Source organism: Fundulus heteroclitus, chromosome 22 (assembly GCF_011125445.2).
Source record: "Fundulus heteroclitus isolate FHET01 chromosome 22, MU-UCD_Fhet_4.1, whole genome shotgun sequence".
Classification (NCBI taxonomy): Eukaryota; Metazoa; Chordata; class Actinopteri; order Cyprinodontiformes; family Fundulidae; genus Fundulus; species Fundulus heteroclitus.
The window spans coordinates 24812781-24833936 of record NC_046382.1 but is presented as its reverse complement, the minus strand read 5'-3'; the positions used below and the strand labels follow the sequence as shown (position 1 = coordinate 24833936).

General features: G+C 38.2%; 1 protein-coding gene across 29 annotated transcripts in view; it reads right to left on the bottom strand.

Moving 5' to 3' along the window:
* Positions 1–21156, bottom strand: part of kcnma1a (potassium large conductance calcium-activated channel, subfamily M, alpha member 1a) — a 199724-nt gene that overhangs the window by 98952 nt on the left and 79616 nt on the right. For all 29 annotated transcript variants that reach the window (XM_036126673.1, XM_036126675.1, XM_036126678.1 and 26 more), the window contains exon 3: positions 7108–7169. In XM_036126673.1, coding sequence (XP_035982566.1) covers positions 7108–7169 — 62 coding nt within the window. The remainder of the gene's footprint in view (positions 1–7107; positions 7170–21156) is intronic.

The following is a 21156-nucleotide window of genomic DNA, read 5'->3' as shown; positions in this document are numbered from 1 at the left end:
TGCTTCTACAAAGCTTTTTACAGTAAGTTTTAACTCCATGACACATTTAAGCCAAGTCTTACACTAGAAGGTCTACAATGAAATGAAATGATTAAATATTGAAACATGTTCTGCTATTAGAACTTGCCCTTTTGTACATTGGTTTTGTCAAATGACAAAAATCTGATCAAATCTCCTGCTGATTCTATGCTGGCCATTTTAGAAATGCCGCAATGTAATAAAAGTCAAATCATTATCAGAAACAGTCTAACCTATCCTTTGCACAGATATGAAAACTCTTTGAGCTATTCTCATGTCTTTTCATCTTATTTTGTTCCTTAGGAGGTATTCCTGGTTTTGTAGTGTTTTAGTCTCAGTCCTACTTGCCCGGCCAATGAACCTAATAAGTAAGCTACACTGAATATCTGTGATATTCTGAGTTCTGTTTGATGTTGAGTACAATATATCTCCTCAGTAATAAGGATTTAACCTTTTTTTTAAATAGTCTCAAAGCCTGATTGTCCCTAAGTATTGAGACTTAGTGCACATAGTGAACACCAGCAGCTTTCTAGTGTCATTCAAACTCATCTATCGGGTGCTGCTGTCCATGGTACTAGATTGTCAGTTTGATGTTGTTTTTGACTTCAAAAACTGAATATTCATATGTTCTGCTGTAGTCTCACAATTAAACTATATTCATCATTAGCTATTAATCAAAACTGTGTCAACGTTTTCTGATAACACCTTAATTTTATGTTCTATTGCATTTTAAAAAGTTATCAGTGTAGAAGTGACTGGAGTTTTCGTATAAAGAGAAAAAGGAAAATTCATCAAAGTGTTGAATAAGCCTGTAGTGGTACTTCTTGGAAAAAAACTTGATTGCTTTAGAAACATTTCTGCACATTTAATGTACAAGGTGCCCTTTAATGCACCGTAATTTTATCTTCTTGGCCAAAATATGATGTGCAGATGCGCAGCAGTCTTATAGCAGGACACAATTATTGAGTGTGTGTGTGTGGGGGGGGGGGGTGTTACTTTGACAGTGGACACCCACAAAACTCATGTTATTTTAAATTCAGTAGACAAACTCACCACTGCTGTTCATTTACCGCTAAAGGACTGTTGTCACCTGTCACTATGCTGGATAGATTCACTTGCAAAGCATCCGCTGCCACCAGATTATCTTTGTGCACGGACATTGATCTTTTATGGGTCATTGTTAACCCGCCAGAAATTTTTTTAGATTAAGGATGGATCAGTATGAGTATTGTTTGTTTATTAGGGATTGTCAGTGACAGAATAAACAACATCACCTGTCAAGAATTTGTTGAAAACATCTGGCAAAAACACCTGGGTCTTTCTGAGCAGCGGATGCTCTAAATAATAAGGCAAACAGTAATAAGGCAACTGAAACAGCTTATTATTTGTGACTATATGTTGCTGACACTTAAACAGAACTTAGGTCACCTAGCTAAATTGAGAAACTAACACATAAGAAATAAGTTGACATTCCAAAATACATTATTGCCATCAACCTTAGCAGAACAACTCCTTGTGCAGGTTTTAGATCCATCTGTGATCCATTTCAAGATCACATACAACATATAATACCTGTCAGCAGCCAAAACGGAAAGGTCCTGTTCCTGGCTACCATTTATCGTCACAAAGTCTACCAAGCTTGCCTTGCTCCTATGCCATATTTCTCACCTTACTCCATTAATTAGTCAATAAGTGCTGTTTCTTTTTTCAGAGCTGTCATTGATATCACACCACTGGTAGAGTTACAGCTACAAGATGCTGCCTATGTATGAGGCATCTTGGACGCATTAAAAAAAATTACACAACTCCTCCTGCCATTTAACGTGATTGTGGAGGAGCATACACACACACACACACACACACACACACACACACACACACACACACACAAGTCTGCATGTGTGGTACAGTGAGATTAAGAGGGGAAGGAAATGGAAACTGAAGTGGAGCAGGAACAAGGGCATCCCTTTAGGAGCAGCCTGCAGAGACTTTGTCCTACATTCCTCTTTCTTTCACAGGAGCACAGAGAAGGAAAAGAGAAGGGATGGCGGATAAAGGACGAGCCAAGGTATTAGAGCAGATTCAGATGTGGGTGGGAGAGGACGCGCTATCCTCCCAATGAAAACGGCGTGAAAATAGCATCGGTTTGGCAAGAGGACTGTACTGCAGGGAAACAGGACAGGCAGTTTTCTGTGATAAGTAACCACTTTATGAAAACAAACAGTAGGAAACTCCTCCATATTAATATTGTCTATGTGCTTTGACAGAGATAGATAGATAGATAGATAGATAGATAGATAGATAGATAGATAGATAGATAGATAGATAGATAGATAGATAGATAGATAGATAGATAGATAGATAGATAGATAGATAGATAGATAGATAGATAGATAGATAGATAGATAGATAGATAGATAGATAGATAGATAGATAGATAGATAGATAGATTGTTTGTCAGATTAATGTATCTTTTTTATTGGTCTGATGCAATATCCTAATCTTAAATCCTGTGTTTTTATTAGCTGCTGGTGAATTGGGTTACTGAAATAAATTAATGGAGCTTTAAGTAAGATATTTACTGTAAAATCAACCTAAATCATTCTCACTTGTCACCCAGGATGGAAGTAACATTCCCTCCAAATGATCAGTCCTCTCCATCAACAATGTCTTTGTCAAGTTTTACTCCTTTCAAACCTAGAACAGTGCGGATCGACTTTGGTTCAGAGTGTAGCCTGTGTTTACTTCCTGGTTCCTGAGCCAATCATATGAGAGTTCCCAGGGATCCCAAAACAAAGTGCAGCATTTGGTATTTTGTTTTGGCAAAAACATGAAAGCCTGTAAGAGAAGCAGACCAGCAATAGAACAGAATGCAACATCATAGACCTGTCCTGTGCAAGTAAAACTTCAGTGGAGTTTCACTACAACGGACCGTTGAGTAAATGTTGGGTCTCTGTGAAAGGCACCGTGAATGCGTTGTTTTGATTCTAACCACTAGGTGTCATTAGTAGTTATAGTTCCTTTAACTTAACAATAATATATATATATATATATATATATATAAATATATATATATATATATATATATATATATATATATATATATATATATATATGAATGCACACAGTGTATAACTACTGTGTATATTAAACCCACTCCCACTTATTTCCCTCCAAATGGCCCATTCTGCAGCACTGAACCACAGGGACTGACCTGTAATCCCTCCCATTAGTGTTGCCTTTTTCACAGACATTTTCAGAATGATTTGCACTTAATCCGATGGCCAAAATAGCGGACTGGTAGTTAGAAAGCAGACCATTGGAGGCTGCCTTGTCCAGGAGTGTGTACGCCTTCGGTATTTGGGAGAGTAATTGCTTCCATTAAAAGAGCGACCTATAAATCTGTGCCTATTGATTGCTCAGTCATTAACATTTAATCGCAAAGGAGGTTGGTTGGGGAGAAGGTCATCTGAGAAGCATTTTCACCATGTGAGCATTAAGATTACTGAAAGAATTGTGTTAAACATAATTTTCTTAACAAATCAACCAACCTTTCATTAAAATGGTCATCTGGGCACACCTTGGATAGTTTTAAGTGTGAAATTGTTAATGTTTTCTGACTGATTTACGCACATGTGGTCGAGCACATCAGGAACTTCAGCTGTTGTGCTGAAAACAAAGCGACAACACAAATTATGACATGTTTAGGATGTCCAAAACCTCCAGGGAGGCCTGGACCTGCTCTGAGTCAGTCAGTAGTCCCCAACACAGAAGCACATGCACACCCTGGTGACAAGCTTGAGCTAATCACTATGATGAGGGGCCTTGTCTTAATGGGAGCACAAGAGATCAGGGCAGCGCCTCTGGGAAGCAAACCACACAGAAATACACTCGGTCACAATCTAGTAACATAGAGGAAATGTTAAAGGCAGAAACCAAAGCTTTACATTAACTGTGTTCACTTTCCCATCTGTCAAATGTTGTATTTGATTGATGGATTGATGGATGGAACTCAAAAAAGATAAATAATGCTAAAACAGAATCATATGGTCCTTCACAAAAGTATCAGGTTAAGGATTTGCACATTTAAGCAACAATGTTTTTGCATATTTATTTTTCCTGAATGTCTAATTTTTCATTTAAGTTATAGGAGAAATGTCATGTGTGTAAAACGTTTTAAAATGAATAGAATTAGAAATGAATAAAATGTTTTCATTACCAAAACCTGCCACTTTTAAAAGGAGCTGATGAGAGCCAATGTAGACAGCAGTAATGCTGATAATGCAAAGTACGTTAAAAGTTTAAATTAATCAATGTCATAAATGTTTTATTAATATTGGGTTTTTAATTACACATTTGAACCATTCTTTTTCCATACAGGGTGGAATCACTTTGAACCACAAGAATTTGGTTGCTGATATAATCATGTGAATGATATATATGCTCTATAATGATGTATATATCATTATTCTGCTTAATTCAGAATATGAATAGGAATCATGAAACATAGACACAGTATGGAAATCCAGCTGTGTCTATGTTTCCCAATACAACCCAAACTTCTTATGAACATTGTTGTAAAACAAAAAATTGTAATCATCCAAATTCAAACGTTGAATGCATTGTTGCACAATACATTTGCTTTTAAAATGTATTGAAGTTGTTTGTAGCATTTTCAGTTCACTGTAAAAAGGAGCATGTCAAATGCATCACTGAGAGGCCAAAATGAACATGAGATTCATCTGCAGTGTATGCAAACGTCTGACAACACTATCTGTGGTTTAATTAGCAGATAAATGCAAGCATGTAGCAAATAATTTTAGATTATTGATTAAGATGAATATGATTTAATTCAATAATTTTTTTTTTTCAATCATGGATTGATTATTGGGAGGAGACTTCAAGCTTTTCCAAGATGCAGCTTTGTCTCTTGATCCCAATAATATGCTTGGATAGACACAGCTCAGAAAAAAGGACAACAAAGTCAGAGCCAAGGCAGAATACAAGAATGGAGCCAGGACTGAAAATGTTTTAATCCCGAGGCACAAAGGGCAACTATGTTCATGCTAAGAATAATTTTCCCCTGGTGCTATGTGATAAGACTGAACAAGCTGGGTTGTAATTTAGATTTACTTCCACACATTATATGCAGTATCTCTCTGTGCTTTAGACTCACTTTCCTCCGGGACATAATTTCACAGCTAAAAGACTCCCAATTAAAGTGAAAACAAACCACCACATCTCGATATGACTTTCACTGTAAAATCCTGCAAAGCATCTAAGTAGAAAATAAATTTGATGGCAAAAAAGCAAGCAATTTTATGGATTTAGTCTATAATTGTATAAGTTGAAGGTAATTTGTAAAAAATAAATAAATAAAAAACTTTTATAACTCTATAAGTAAATCCAAAAACTTTTGTTTAGTAAATAGAATAAAACACAACATAAGAGTAAAATAAAGTTTGTTACAAAGTTAAAGTAGTCATATTTTTTAGATATCTTTATGAAAAGCAAACACACTGTTCTTTGTTAAAAAGGGAGTCACATCTCAATGGCTGACTGGTTATTTGCTATTAATGTCACATTTTATTATCTTATTTAATTGAGTCAAATGTTTTAATTACTTGTATTGTTACTGTGTTTGAAGCATTTCACTGTACGTTTTTGTTTTTGCTTTCTTTTATCAAAACAGGTCTCTCTTGAAAATGAGATGGATCTCAATGAGAATACCTGTATAAATAACATTTTAATTTAAAAAATAATAAGAATATTAACAAAAGCTTGCTTAATTTTGTTCTGTAGAGATAAATAGTTCCCATTTATCACTCCCAGCAATATTGTTTGCAGATTCTCACAGGCTTTCTTTTACGGTTCCCTGCATTTAGGTCCATCCATTTTCCCTAAAGTGCTGTCAAGTGTCCCTATCCCCGCAAAACAAAACAATGCCCAGCTAGAATGGCGCTGCCACCACCAGGCTTAGGAAATGGTGTGTTCATGATGATGTGCAGTGTTTGTTTAAAGCTTGGGTTATTGTTTTAGAGTCTAACTAATTTAAACTTCTCCACAACTTCATCTCTTAGGCTACTTGTCTGTGGTTCCTTGGTCTTGATGATGCTGATTGTTCACTTTTGTTCTCTGACAAACCTCTGAGGCCTTCACACAGCTGCTTTCATACTGAGGCTACATGACACACTGGTGGGCTCTAATCAATGATTGACTGACTTCTGAAGACAGGTGGTCGCACTGGGTTTCATTTATGGGCAATTCACACTCATTTTTAATTAGTAATAAAGGGAAATCCATGGCTTCTTTATCTTCTAACAATCACACGACTGACAGCACTTTGATTGGTGCACCCAATTAACTCTTAATAACATACATTGTAGTTTTTGGTTGTAATATCGCAAAATGTGAGAACGTTCAACAGGTATGAGTATTTTTTTGCAAGCCATCATATTTATCCATATTCATAACACTATGTCAGCAGAGTCTGTGTCCCCTGTCTTTCAGTCAGCCTACTCAAGTGGCATCAGTAGCAGCAATTACAGTCACACTGCACAAATTCTCACACCACCAATTAAAAGGAGTTAAGATGAGTAAAATGTTCCTAGTGTCTCCTGATAGCTGCGGCATTCAACAGAATGCTGCAGCATCCTGACTTATTACGCTGGGGTACGCTCTGTAGATGCGGAAAAGACCATCGACAGACAGACACCGAGAGAATCCTTAAATCCCAGCTATCCCTTTAAAGGTACAAAATTAGTCAATACATTGTAAAACTAGCTGCAATGGGTATGGGAGAGCTGCCAGGCCTGCAATCTGTCTCTGGGCGAGTGCCAGCGAGGGATACACATAAACTGACAACATTCAGAGTCCTGCGCTCGCACAAGGAGCCGCATTTGCAACATACACACGGAGTATCTCTGCTGCCATGGAAACTGATAGGCCCCCATTGACAAAACCTCCAACGCAGATGGGTTTATGGCTGTGTCCACATAGCATGCGTCCTTTCAGCGGAGAAAATATGTGCGTGACCATTCAGCACACACTTAAATCTATTCATAATATAGTATCTATAGCAATACTTACTCTGAGGAGTCTATAAAGTATATTCCAAGGGCTCCGATGCTGAGGGCAAAGACTAACACCACCTGAAGAAAGACAGAGAGGGGAAAAAATGATTAGTTGGTGTACTGAGTGGCATAAATCTTCCCAATATGCTGATTAATGTACTGGACAGTAAAGCAGCAGTTGTGTTCAGCTGCAGTAAACACAATCCACAACAGTAGTTACAGCCTCTGTAATTAAACAGTGCATTACCTCCTGTCGGCTTTAGGACCCAAGACATTTTCATAAAGCATCCACTGAATAATGAATGCTCCCTATTTGTCAGCAAATACAGCCAATTGAACACAATCAGTTCAAGACAATCAGGAAGCCAAAACAGACACACGACTGACAGAAGCTGCAGCGACGACACGGGTGTGGTGTGTTCAGAAGTGCTTAATTCAAAGTGTTTGAGAATGGTTGTCAAGTAGGGCCGGACGATAATTCAATAACAATGCATATGAATCGATAAATGTGTGGTGCGATAGAGAAAAAGGCTCAATAAAAGAACAGTTTTCCTTCCTTTTGCATTCTATCCTATCATGTAGGTTAATATTACAGTCATTCCATCCTCCCAACCAATCACAAATGCAGACCCAGGAATGTCCCACCCCCAGACTCTGCCCCTTTGAAAGAGTTCAGAGAGCACACGTTTTTGTTTTGTTTTTTCTCTTTATTTATTTTTTTGTTTGTTTCTTTACTTGCAGTCTAGTAAAAAGTTGGTTGAATAAAGAGTTAAGTTTGAATTCGGTGTTTGTGTTCTTTATCTAAAAATAGGCCATCAAGCAACAGCATAAAATGACCAGGGCTGCACTTAAATCTATGTTTTAAATGTTTTGATAATTATCGGTATTGATCAATATGATTTCTATTTCATATACCGTCCAGCCCAGTTGTCAAGTACTAAAAAGCATCCATAAGCTCTTAAAATAAGTGAAATCTTGGATTGTGAGACTTTCCAGGACGGAGATGGGGGGTGCAACTGTAGCTCTATTAATAATAAGTTCAAGGTGCAAGGCTACCAGACACTATTCACATTTTATTTTGTTAAAGATTCAATAGAAAACTAGTTTAAGTAAAGTTTCTTTTTAAAATCTTTACAAACTAGCTTTCAAGAGAATTAAGAATTAAATAAAGTTAAGGTATTAATGTCACAAAATTTGAAAAATTGTAACAATTTCTAACACCGTAATATCCTCAATTACCTTTAAGCTTCTAGTTTTGTGCAGAAACAAAATCGTTTTTGGATATCCAGCTTTCCCCATTTTTCCCTGCTGGAAACAAAGATAAGCAGCAATTCTTTCCACCAGAACCCTTTTGCCAAAATGAGATTTCACATCACCATCATCATTCATTGCTACTATAGTAATCATCATCCCTGCAACAGCTGACCAGTGGAGCGATGCATAATGGTTCCTCCCCAGTGGTCCTTCCTCCCATTGAGCCGTCTCACAAAAGAAGCCCACTGTCCCCTTTGATTGGGCCATCCATTATTGATGATGGGAGCTTGATTACTTTCAAGCGGTGATCCTTTGTATTTATCCAATGCATTGTGGCCTATGTATAGAATACACACCAACAATCCTACTGAATGTTTTATAGCTTACCACTTGAACTGAGGATGGTAGCAAGTCCAAGGACATTGTTATCCCTAAAAGAATACCCCTTTGAACCAAAGACATCAATGATGCTGTACACGGAGAAGAGAATGAGAAGGTTCAACCAACTCTGTTATACTACCGGTTTTATTACACATGATGCAATTATTTGGCCTGGTACCTAATTTAAACATTTCAAGCACGTAAACAGCAATTTCAGTGACTTTTAAATAATTTTAGACTGCTTGATCTCTACTCCACAATTTAAAACTGCGAAACTGGTTAAACCTGATCCAGAATATTGCATACTGCAAAGCAGCTGTCTCTAACCCCTATCCTCAAAAGCAGCTGTTCTACAACCTTTACAGGTATCCCTTTTCCAGAACACCTAAATCAAATAAAAGGTTCATTGCCAGACCTCTACAGACCCTGATAATGCGCTGAAGAGGTAATCCGGCCCTTTGATTCAAGTGTACTGGAGCAGCGTTCAACTATGGGATGCAGAACATTCGTTCTTGAGTCGGAGACACCTGTTGCAAAGAGGTGCTTTAAGACTCTTTGTGAAGGCACAAAAAGAGCATCTTTGTTGTTTTTTTACTTTTTTGTGCATTAGTGTTATCTGGAGTTGAGACAAACATGAAAACCGTGATACAAATCTGGAGTGTGTGGATTTAAAAAGAAGGGCTTTTTCAGTGGGCCATCCAAGCAAGAACAACCACTGCAACACTACAAGCAATAGCCACACAGTCCTTTAAAATGCAAAGGTTTTAAATAACTATCAGTGTTTGGACATGTGCTTAATTTAAATAAAGGATGGGAGTTTTATAAGAACATAACAACTGTTGTTAGAGCGTTGAAGTATCTTGGGGTCTTGTTCACGAATGAGGGGAAGATGGAGCGGGAGATCGACAGGCGGATTGGTGCAGCGTCTGCTGTGAAGCGGGCGCTGTACCGATCCGTTGTGGTGAAGAGAGAGCTGAGCCAAAAGGCGAAGCTCTCGATTTACCGGTCGATGTACGTTCCTACCCTCATCTATGGTCACAAGCTTTGGGTCGTGACCGAAAGAACGAGATCCCGGATACAAGCGGCCGAAATGAGTTTTCTCCCTAGTGTGTCTGGGCTCTCCCTTAGAGATAGAGTGAGGAGCTCAGTCATCCGGGGAGGACTCAGAGTAGAGCCGCTGCTCCTCCACGTCGAGAGGAGCCAGTTGAGGTGGCTCGGGCATCTGGTCAGGATGCCTCCTGGACGCCTCCCTGGTGAGGTGTTCCGGGCACGTCCCACCGGGAGGAGGCCCAGGGGAAGACCCAGGACACGCTGGAGGGACTATGTCTCCCGGCTGGCCTGGGAATGCCTTGGGATTCCCCCAGAGGAGCTGGCCCAAGTGGCTGAGGAGAGGGACGTCTGGGACTCCCTACTGAAGCTGCTACCCCCGCGACCCGACCCCGGATAAGTGGAAGAAGATGGATGGATGGATGGATGGATGGATGGATGGATGGATGGATGGATGGATGGATGGATGGATGGATGGATGGACCTTCAACAATTATATTATCTATCTATCTATCTATCTATATATATATATATATATATATATATATATATATATATATATATATATATAGATAGATAGATAGATAGATAGATAGATAGATAGATAAGCATGTTCGATACCTAGAACAAACAAAAAAGAGTGATAGAGACACAGACAAGATACGAAGAGTTTACTGTGAGAACCCCTCGACTGCCTAACCACAGCTAACCACATTAAAGATCGCATTTCCTTTATTGGTGCTAAATTAAAGGACCATTTCAAAGATCTTTAAGCAGTCTGGACTGCATTTCACCATCTTTAGTTCAAAGACTAATCAAACCATGACCAGATACTTCAGCACTGAACAGAGATCCTTTAAATGTGACATTTATTAAACCTTTTTTTAGCATTTGCAAATACAACGTTACCTTCTCATGAGCTAGATGTATCTTTGCATCCTTACAAATGATAAGTGTAAAAATAAATATCTGATTCAACTGTTGTAAGAAGAAATTATACTCCTAGTCTGGCAATGCTTTTTTTAATTAAATGTTAAATAGCTTTCAAACTTAGAACAATAAAATCAGACCACCTAATCCCTGGAACTGAGATAACAGATAAAATGTTGTCTTAGTGAAGAGCTGCATCAAACACCCCTAATATGCAAGGGCATCATTTTAAGCATAACATAAATTACCAACACATTTATTTAGGACATTACGCTCTGGTGCTTTTATTTTTTTTGTAATTTACCATTTGCTTTGAGATAAGCTTGTACTTCAGCAGTGGAAGCAAAATAAGGATAGGAATGGAGGGCTGGAAATGGGCCGAGAATTGAACGGTTGTTGAAAGGCTGAGCAGATAAGAGTGAACACCCAGCGATGAGCTGAAGAGATAAGAAACACCGTGATCTTAAACTGACCCAGTTATTCAGCTGTTAGCAGCCCATCCACCACCATCTACCCCCCCTTTCTCTCTGAAGGGGTAGGAATCATTTATTTAAAAAAAATAAATCTAAACCCACCCTGGGTATTTGCTACCACGCTAATCGTCGTAATTACTTTAAGGTTTATGAATTGCACGAGAGGAGGTGGGATAACTGAGTCATGCTTGCTACCAACTGGAGTCATGTCTGCGGCACAGCATGTGACATATGTGATGTCTGTGTTTTCTCTTAAATAGCTGTGTAGGTTTACATCTTTATCCCCTTTCTATATTTAAAGCGCTAAGCTATATCTGTCAGATGTTTTCCAAGGTGCACTTTAGCAGGCAATAGGGGAAGGGCGCGAGTAGAGACCGGGCCGCAACAAATGCGCGTACACGCACGAGTGCGTGTGTCTCGACTTTAATGTGCGCGGGTTTCAGGTTCCAGTACTGCAAGCCAGCTAAAGGCGGCAGCTCTCACATGACACCATCAGAATTGTGAACAGATAATAATTTACCCACCTAAACACATGATACTGTTCATTTGACAGTCTAAAGAACTTCATAAGCACAGAGTGGCTCGCACGTGGAAGTGCCTTAAAAGTGAGCCACAGTCTTACACTCGACTTCCCCCTCCAACGGGGATGCTGTCTGATAGCTAAGAGCGCCCGCCCCGTTACAAGAGGGCTGCAGAGTCTCAGAGACAGGTGATGCAGGCTGACAACTTACGGCATAATCACTTCACATGAGGGTCAAGCACCAAGGGCAACAGAGCACCGGCTCAAAATTACTTGTCCTCTTCAAATTTCTGTTTGAGGCAGATGGGGGATATGAAGTGTCTGCGTACAATTAAATGAAATAGAAACACGCTCATCTACAACACTCAGCAGATAATGTCCAGAAAAGAATGTTGTTTTTTTAAGTTATCATTATTATCATAAATTACAACAACAACAACAACAAAACAGTTTTTCAGGATTTTGGTTGACTTGCATGTTGAGGTAACTTGCAAAAAAATACGTTTGAATGGCATGTGCTGAAGAAATTCGCTGAAATGTAATTGAAAAAGAAATGGGAAAAAATTAAAAAATAATTATGATTTTCCCAGAAATCTCCAAAGTAGTTTAAATGTAATCAAAAGCAAGAACTTGAACTGCTGTTTCAGAGTAAAGTCTGATCATGACAGACTTTTCCCTCAGCTGCCTCTGAGCTTTCACTAGCTGACAAGTACTTTTCCTTTTCCCTGTGTTAGAAATGTGGACAAAGTTAAAAGCGATGATTCATTTTGCACTTGCTGGAAAGTCGTCTCTATTTTGTCAAGAGGAGCCAGTTGAGGGTTGTGCATCTGGTTAGGATGCTTCCTAGACGCCTCCCTGGTGAGGTGTTCCAGACACGTCCCACCGGGAGACCTAGAGGGACCCAGGGGAAGACCCAGGACACGCTGGAGGGACTATGTCTCTCTGCTGGCCTGGGAACGCCTTGGGATTCCCCCGGAGGAGCTGGCCCTAGTGGCTGGGGAGAGGGACGTCTGGGCCTCCCTACTGAAGCTGCTACCCCTGCGACTTCACCCCGGATAAGCAGAAGAAGATGGATGGATGGAACATGTTTAAAAGTACCACTATCTGAAAAGTACAATTTGGTATTTATTTATCACAAGGACAGTGCATATTAATTACATTTATGTCAATATGCCCGGGTTAGACATACATATATGTATACATACATATATATATATATATATATATATATATATATATATATATATATATATATATATATATATACATACATATATATACATATATATATATATATATATATATATATATATATATATATATATATATATATATATATATATATATATACATATATATATATATTGTAGAGAAGTTTATGGTGCTGCGAGATGTTTCTCACTGTTAAACGGAGTTGTTTCTCTCCACTGTCTTCTTGTACTACCTTAGGATGAGGGATTGTCTGGAACTGACCATTCAATACAATGTACTGAATTAATTATGCACAGTCTTTAAAGGGGCCTGATTCGGTGTGTAATCCCAGTTAATTAAAGCCTGTTTTTTTATGTAAAGTGCCACAGAGGTACTTTTTGTTACGATCTGCGTATAGATGAACTAAAAAGTCCTGAATCGAACTTTGTGGATTAGTGGCAAGTATTTATACGAAGGTTGTAGAGAGTTATTTAGAGTAGTATACTGTTTACTGCAAATTGTGAACAGACTTTGAAGACTATATATCCACCTAAATAATCCTCACAGACTGATACTCTTTTCTTGTTAACAACTATAGCAGTTGTAAACTCATTGCATGAAATACGATCCTATTGGTAGCTCGTTTTGTTGGTGCGATCAAAGGATCTATTTTATTAGTCACATCGGCACACCGAGGCGGGTTCTGTTGTTAAACTCTTACTGGGCCTCAGGATGAAAATGTGATTCAACTGACAGTATAAATACCCAAAGTGCATTAATATTATAAAAGGCCAATGGCTGTTTGATTTGCAGCAGATGAAAATGGAATAACTGTAAACATGAAAATAATTCAAGGTTCTCCTGTATACACCAATCATAAGGGCCATAAACAAAATTACTTTTGACTTTTTAATCCAAGCAAACAATCTTTATTCTCTTAAAGTCGCTCAAGTTTTCAGACGATTTACTAATATTTTATCTGCAACAAAACCACATTCATTAATTTATGTATACAAATGCATTTAAATGTTATTTTTTTTCCCATTTAATAAAAGAGAATGATTAGAATTTATGTTTCTCCATTGTTTGTTTCTCCTTTGTTCAAATCAAAAAGTTTCTCAGATTATATTCTGGGAGCAAGATTTGAACATTTCAACAAACCCATGTTGTTTTGGAATAAGTTTGTTCATTAATTCAGCCTTGCTTGATGTTTTTCCAAGAAAAAAGAACTTGCTTTAAAATGTGTCTGATGCTTTAGCCAGAAAGGATTTCAGAGGTCCACAGCCAGGGGGGGAAATTCTGTCTAAACCATGCCACTGTTTCTGCTTATTTATAGCTTTAATCCACGAACCTTCGGTCTGCAGTGCATAAAATTCAAAGCAGGTTTTGAACAAATGTGAAGGGCTGCAGCGGATAAATATTCAACCGTAGTTTTCTAGATTTGACTAACAATTTACACGACAGTGTTACAGAATAGATGTAATTGCCCAGCCTCTCACCACACGGTTTTTACTGCAATGCACACATCTGCATGCATTCCAAGGATTTGCTTTTATAATATGCACTCCTGTATTATGTGTCTCGAGCTCACTGCATGAATATGGAGTTGGATATACAACAAAACCCAATAAAATGTCAGTGCATTAGGCCTCTCACTGGGGGCATGTCATCTAATGAAACCTGCATTAAACTTTAATGACACACATTCGTCCATACTGCAGCACACATTGTTATCTCCCCTTTTTCTTGGGCTCAAATGGCAGGGGGGAGATCCACAGCTACGGGGATGTATATAAGATCTGGCAGTCTGTCAAAAAGCTCACTCTGTATTCTGGTCTCACACTATATAACTCAACCTGCGCCGCAGTGTCCCACTCTGTGAACATAAGGATGCAGAAGTAGAAGAGTGATCACACCCAAGAAGTCGTGGACATCAACAAATGCAAAAAGAAAATGTAGAGTGAAAGAGTCGAACATATTCGTCTTTTCAATAAGAAACCACTTCAAACAGCACATTTGGTGATCCTTTTCTAATCAGTAAAGCATCTGTGCACTGGTGCACAAACCAAAATATTCTTCAGTGCAAAAGATTTTATTTCAAGGAGAAGACTTAAAGTACGCTATTTTCAGTATCTTTGAGGCGTTTAAAGATTAAGTCATCGAAAGCAGACGACTGTCCGCTGTGGCTCTACGCTCTTCCAGGAGTGAATGCTGCTTGTCAACACTAGATCCAATCTGCTGGGTTTCCTTAGATAAGAACGTTTTTGACCAATCTGTATCACTTTATTGAATTTGACTTTGTAAAATGCCTTGAGATGACGTGTGTTGTCAATTGGCGCTATATAAATAAGATTGAATTGAAATGAGTTGAAAGAATATACATTTTCAACAGAGACACGTCAGCTTTCATTCGGCTAGAGCAGAAAACTAGACTTGGGCAGGTTCTGTTCATTTTGCTTCTTTTCCAGTTTTTATTTTTGCGATTGTGGATATTTAGTGCCTTTTTTTAATGGAAAGACATTTGGTTGACAAGGCCAAGAGGCGAAACACCTACATCTAACTTCAACAGATAGCGCGAAGGGTAAATGGAATCCATCAAAAATTGCTCTCTTTTATCCTTTTTGGCTTATAACCTCTATTACTGAACATCGTGTATTTGGAAACATTATGATTTAGAAATTTCCGTTAATGTAAGGCACTACATAATCCAGAAAATACACACGGAAAATGGTATTTCAACCTACTTACAAAAGTGTGCTATTTGCTTACACAAGATGCTAAAGTCAAAAAAGTTTAATATTATACTAAATTTGAAAAGAAATTGCTTTATCTTTGTCATAAATAAGTAAAATAGGGACTGATATCTCAAGCACATGGTGGAACATTGCATTGGCTCATAATATAAATAATTGATTGACCACCCATAGCTAGAAATAAATAACCTAAACTCTCTTAATTATGCTTTTTAATTATAAGACATTTCAAATGGGCTAAAAATGGCATTTGTAGGTGAAAGATATAAATAAAATAATAATGGGGATTGGAAATCAGGTACCAAATTCTGATTGGTGCAGCTCAAGTTAAGATTTGAAATACTGAAACAAATGCACAAAAACACCTGAATTTGCAAGGGAATTAAATTTTAACACAATGTAAAGAAATTGCAAATTCCCTACCAAGTCCTCACAATACTGAAAAGTATTGCGCTCTTATAACCAACCTCTGAACAAACCTAATCACAAGGAAGTCCTCTTCATTGAAAAATAAATGCTTTACTCTAAATAAACACAACATAAAACATTGTCATTATTTAAAAAAAAATAATAATAATTTCTAATAACCCAACTTCATTTTAAAACAGAGGTACAACATAGTAGAACCAAGCTGGAGAATGAGTAGTATCTCCACAGTGGGTTAAGATGTCACCGGCAAATGCTTAAATATTCGTCAAGTTTACCAGCAGGCGGTGAAAGCTTAAATGAAATATGGAGGCATATGTCAAAACTGCTCTCCTGCATTTAAATGTCTCTCTCAACTTTTATTCTGGTCATGCCACAAACCTGAAGCCCTAGATCGCCTGATACATTTCATCCGTCATAGCCTTTCATTTCAGTAGCTGCTATATGTGCAAGTTTATTTCTGTGATAACTGAGTTTTTATATCTGATTTCTCAGGTGAAAAGAGAGGAGCAAAACACTGAAAGCCTTATATAACGCGACGAGAAACCACATCTCGTCTCTTATCACATCTTCTGCCTGACTCCGTCCCCAAACTCCTTTTGTGTTACCATCCAAGGTCGTACAGACATCATCTCTGGAGACGAAACCCAGCGAATAAAGGATTGGCGGAAGGACATGAACCTGTCCTTCATCAAGTATCTCTGTCATTCATCAATAAAAAGTCCACTTTCTACAAAAAAGAGTAATTCAAACTACCAAAAGGTTGAGAGAGAAAACAGTAAAATAAGGGGGAAAAATCAGTTTGAAGAGGCCCTTATATTGGTCAATCTCTGTAAATTTACAGTCCGAATGCAGCTAGCTTATGAGAGGAGACCGTTCACAGTATTGAGTTCACAAGAACAGCGTTCTGAGAGTTTAGCCACATTTTGGGGAAATATATGAACCTTCCTTTTACAAAAAAAGGGAACGTTTTATAAATCCCAAACTGTGTTAGGTTTCTGTAATCAGTCCAGGTTGCTCATCTACTTTTAGGGTTGTCCAAATGCCCCAAAAAAAAGCAATAAAACAATGTTGGTTTGTTGTGTTTCCAAAAATCTGTGATCAGTGTAGAATGATGCCGTTCAGGTTCAATCTGTCAAATGATTTTAGATTTTGAACTAGACATGATTGAAAACAGTGTAGACTTGGCATGGGTTTGTTACTAGCGTCAAGGAGTACAGCGGCTCCAAAGTTGTGACGTCAGGAATGCTGTGTTTCATATTTATCTTGTGGTTTTAAGTGATTTTCATAAGATGCCACAGAAAGGACCAGAATGAGCAGCGTTTTCACCAGCCACCTGTAAATGGACCATAGAGTGACAGAGCCCTGTCCTTGCTGGTCACCCGTTTCTGTGAACTGCTGACCAGCTGGCGGAAAGCGGGTAAATGTCCTTTTTTCTCACTTGGAAAAAATACGAGCTTGTTTATTTTATATATTACTGTTTTTAAAAAAAAAAAAAAGTTTTCTTAAATCCTTTTTCTCTTTACCTGTATCCCATGATACAGTTAAACTGGTATTTTCACAGAAGGTTATCATGCTAGGATTATGTCATACTGGCCCAAACCTTATCTGTGAAAAATCCTTTTAGTTTAGGAAGTTTTGAAGCAGATGTTAGCTTCATTGTTGTACCCGGCTAATTACTTCAAAACAACAAACTAACACAGATGGGTGTCAAAGTTAAAGCATTTGCTTTTATATTTAGGGGACATCATCATAGCTTATGCTTCAAAAGATGTTACAAGTCAACAGCAACTTCATGAGACCTTACTCTTATTAAAAATGTTGTGTTATGAAAATATAAGGAAAATATCTGACTCTAACCGCATTGAAATATTATTTCAAATATGTTACATACAGTGGCTTGCAAAAGTATTCATACCCCCTTGAACTTTACCACATATTGTCACATTACAACTGCAAAAATAAATGTATTTTCTTGGAATCTTATGTGAAAGTGGTAAACAGTTGTGAAGTAGAAAGAAAATCATCATGATTTCTTTTTCTTTTTTTAACAAATTAAAAAATGGGAAAAGGGGAGTGTGCAAAAGTATCCCCCCCGCCCCCTTCCCCGAGTCAATACTTTGTGGAACCACTTTTTGCTGCAATTATAGCTGTAAGTCTTTTAGGTATGTCTCTACCAGCTTTGCACATCTAGTGACTGAAATTTTGTACCCATTCTTCTTTGAAAAACAGCTCAAGCTCAGTCAGATTAGATGGAGAGTGTTTATGACCAGCAGATCTTTCCACATATTGTTGATTGAGTTTAGCTCTAGACTTTGACTAGGCCATTCTAACACATGAATATGTTTTTTTTTAAACCATCCATTGTAGCCCCTGGCTTTATGTTTAGGGTCGTTGTCCTGCTGGAAGGTGAACCTCTGCCCCGCTCTCAAGTCTTTTCAGACTCCAACAGATTTTCTTCCTGTAATTGTCTCCATCCATCTTCACATCAACTCTGACCATCTTCACTGTCTCTGCTGAAGAGAAGCACCCAGAGCATGATGCTGCCACCACCATATCTGACAGTGGGGATGGTGTGTTCAGAATGATGTGCAGTGTTAGTTCTCCGCCATATATAGCGTTTTGCATTTTGGCCAAAAAGTTCAAATTCTCGTCTAACCAAAACACCTTCTTCCACGTGTTTGCTGTGTCCCCAACATGACTTCTGGCAAAGTGCAAACAGGACTTCTTATAGTTTTCTCTAAACAATGGCGTTCTTCTTCCATAAAGACCACATTTGTGCAGTGCACGAGCACGACTAATAGTTGTGCATGATTCTCCCACCTGAGTTGTGGATCGCTGCAGTTCCTCCAGATTCACCATGGGCCTCTTGGCTGCATCTTTGATCACTGCTCTCCTTGTTTGGCCTGTAAATTTAGGTGGACGGTCTTGTCTTGGTAGGTTTACAGTTGTGCCGTACTCTTTCCATTTCCAGATGATGGATTGATCAGTGCTCCGGGAGATGTTCAAAGCTTGGGGAATCTTTTTATAGCCTAAGTCTGCATTAAACTTCTCCACAATTTTATCCCTGACCTGTCTGGTGTGTTCCTTGGACTTCATGATGCTGTTTGCTTCCTAATATTCTCTTAACCAACATCTGAAGCCGTCACATAGCAGCTGTCACAAGGGGACTGAATACTTTTTCACATCACACTTTTCAATATTTTATTTGTTAAATCGTGCATATTTTCTTTTCACTTCACAGTTGTACACCACTTTTTGTTGGTCTTTCACAAATGATTCCAATAAAATATATGAGAAACAAATGTGGAAAAGTTCAAGGGGGTTGAATACTTTTGCAAGCCACTGTATGTTAACACTAGTTGTTCTCTATTCATAACATTTTTAAAGGTTTTAGAAAACAAAGGTTCATCATACGTATTGCATTTCATCATTATCATTATTATTATTTTTAGCTTAGTACTTTGGCTTTAGAGCAAGGAGGTTTCCAGTCCAAATTGGAAGTGTCTCCTTGTGCCTATGGGGGTTGTTTTTCCCTCAGGTGCACCGGTTTCCTCTCACAGTCCACATCTCACATGTTGCAGTAATTGGTAATTTTAAATTGAAGGCAGGAGTGAAAGTGTGTGCGTGGCTGTTTGTCTCATGTGTGTTGGCTCTGGTGCGCTGAATATTGGCAACCTGTCCAGAAAGAACCCATGTCTCTTCCCCTGTGACAACCGGGGAAGGCTCCAGGCGGCACTTAACAGGACGAAGAGTTATGGACAATAAATGAATAAAAGCAGCCTGTGCAGAGCAAATAACCACTTGTTTGTGAAATATATAATCAAACTAAACTTTATGAATTCTTTTTGTTTTCCTTTATCTGCCCAGACCTTTAGTATAGTAATTTATTTACAAAAAAATATTTACTACCTTATATAGTTAAAGCTCAGTAGTCAACAATTAACTGCTAACAAGTGTTGGACTATGCCTGCTTCCAAAAATATCAATCAAGAATAACCGCTAAAAACGTTGTAATTTAGCTTTTACATCACAATGGAGATTTTTTTTAACCATTTGTCAAAATCAACAAGCATCATGATAATTCTCTCAACAACCCTCAAGATTATTGTGATCTGTTTCATAAATAGAAACATCTGGACAATTAAGAAGGACTCTCGAAACAGATTGCAGTTAACCAATCACAGCTCTTCATAGGAAATCCTAAAAGTTGATCTGATTACATTAAAAAAAAATAATTTCCAGTGACACACCAGAAAGAGAAAAAAAAAAACAGAAATATGTCATCACAGGAGCTGAACCCTAAATTAATGCATGAAACTACAAACACGGGGTAAATCGTAACACCTTTGGTGAGCAGAGTCCGTTTAAAATTGAATTTGGCGATATCGACAGGACAGGTGCAAGCCCACCGCCAGCCAAAACCAGCAGAGCTCTTTTCTTTACAGCACATTATGGGCAGCCACAGCCTATTTGTATGTATTATTATGCATTAATGAAGCTGAATACAGACAAACTCATAAATAGGACATTAAAAAGTATCTTAGTAAAAATAAAACTTGCCATTAGATTATATTTAGATAACTTTTTAAAGTCCCTGGTGAGAGATTGCAAGTCAAGATTACTTGGGAAGAAAATTGATGTAACCAAACCTCAAAATATATTACATAGGATTTTCTAATGTTAGCCTGACCAACTAAAAGGCCATTCAAAAATACATGTGTAGAGCTAAAGAAGAGACAGCCACGGGTCAGAAATCTGACTGTGCCTTTCTAACGTGAACACGCTTTGATCTCAACCAGCAGTGGCAAACGCGCCGACTCTTGCAAATCGAGGCTCCTTGTGGCTTTCTTCTTGACACGCTTCCATAAAAGTTAGATTCACGGAGTGCAAGATTTATGGTTTTCCTGTTAACGGATTCTGAGCAGGAGATCTCTGCAACTCCTTCAGAGTTACCATGGGGCACCTGGCTGCGTCTCTTATTTAAGCTGTTGAGGTCTTGGTAGATTCGCAGTTGTGCTTTTTAAATTTTCAGGAGATGCAGTGAACTATGAGAAGTGAGAACTTTAGATGCTGCTTAAACTTCTCCA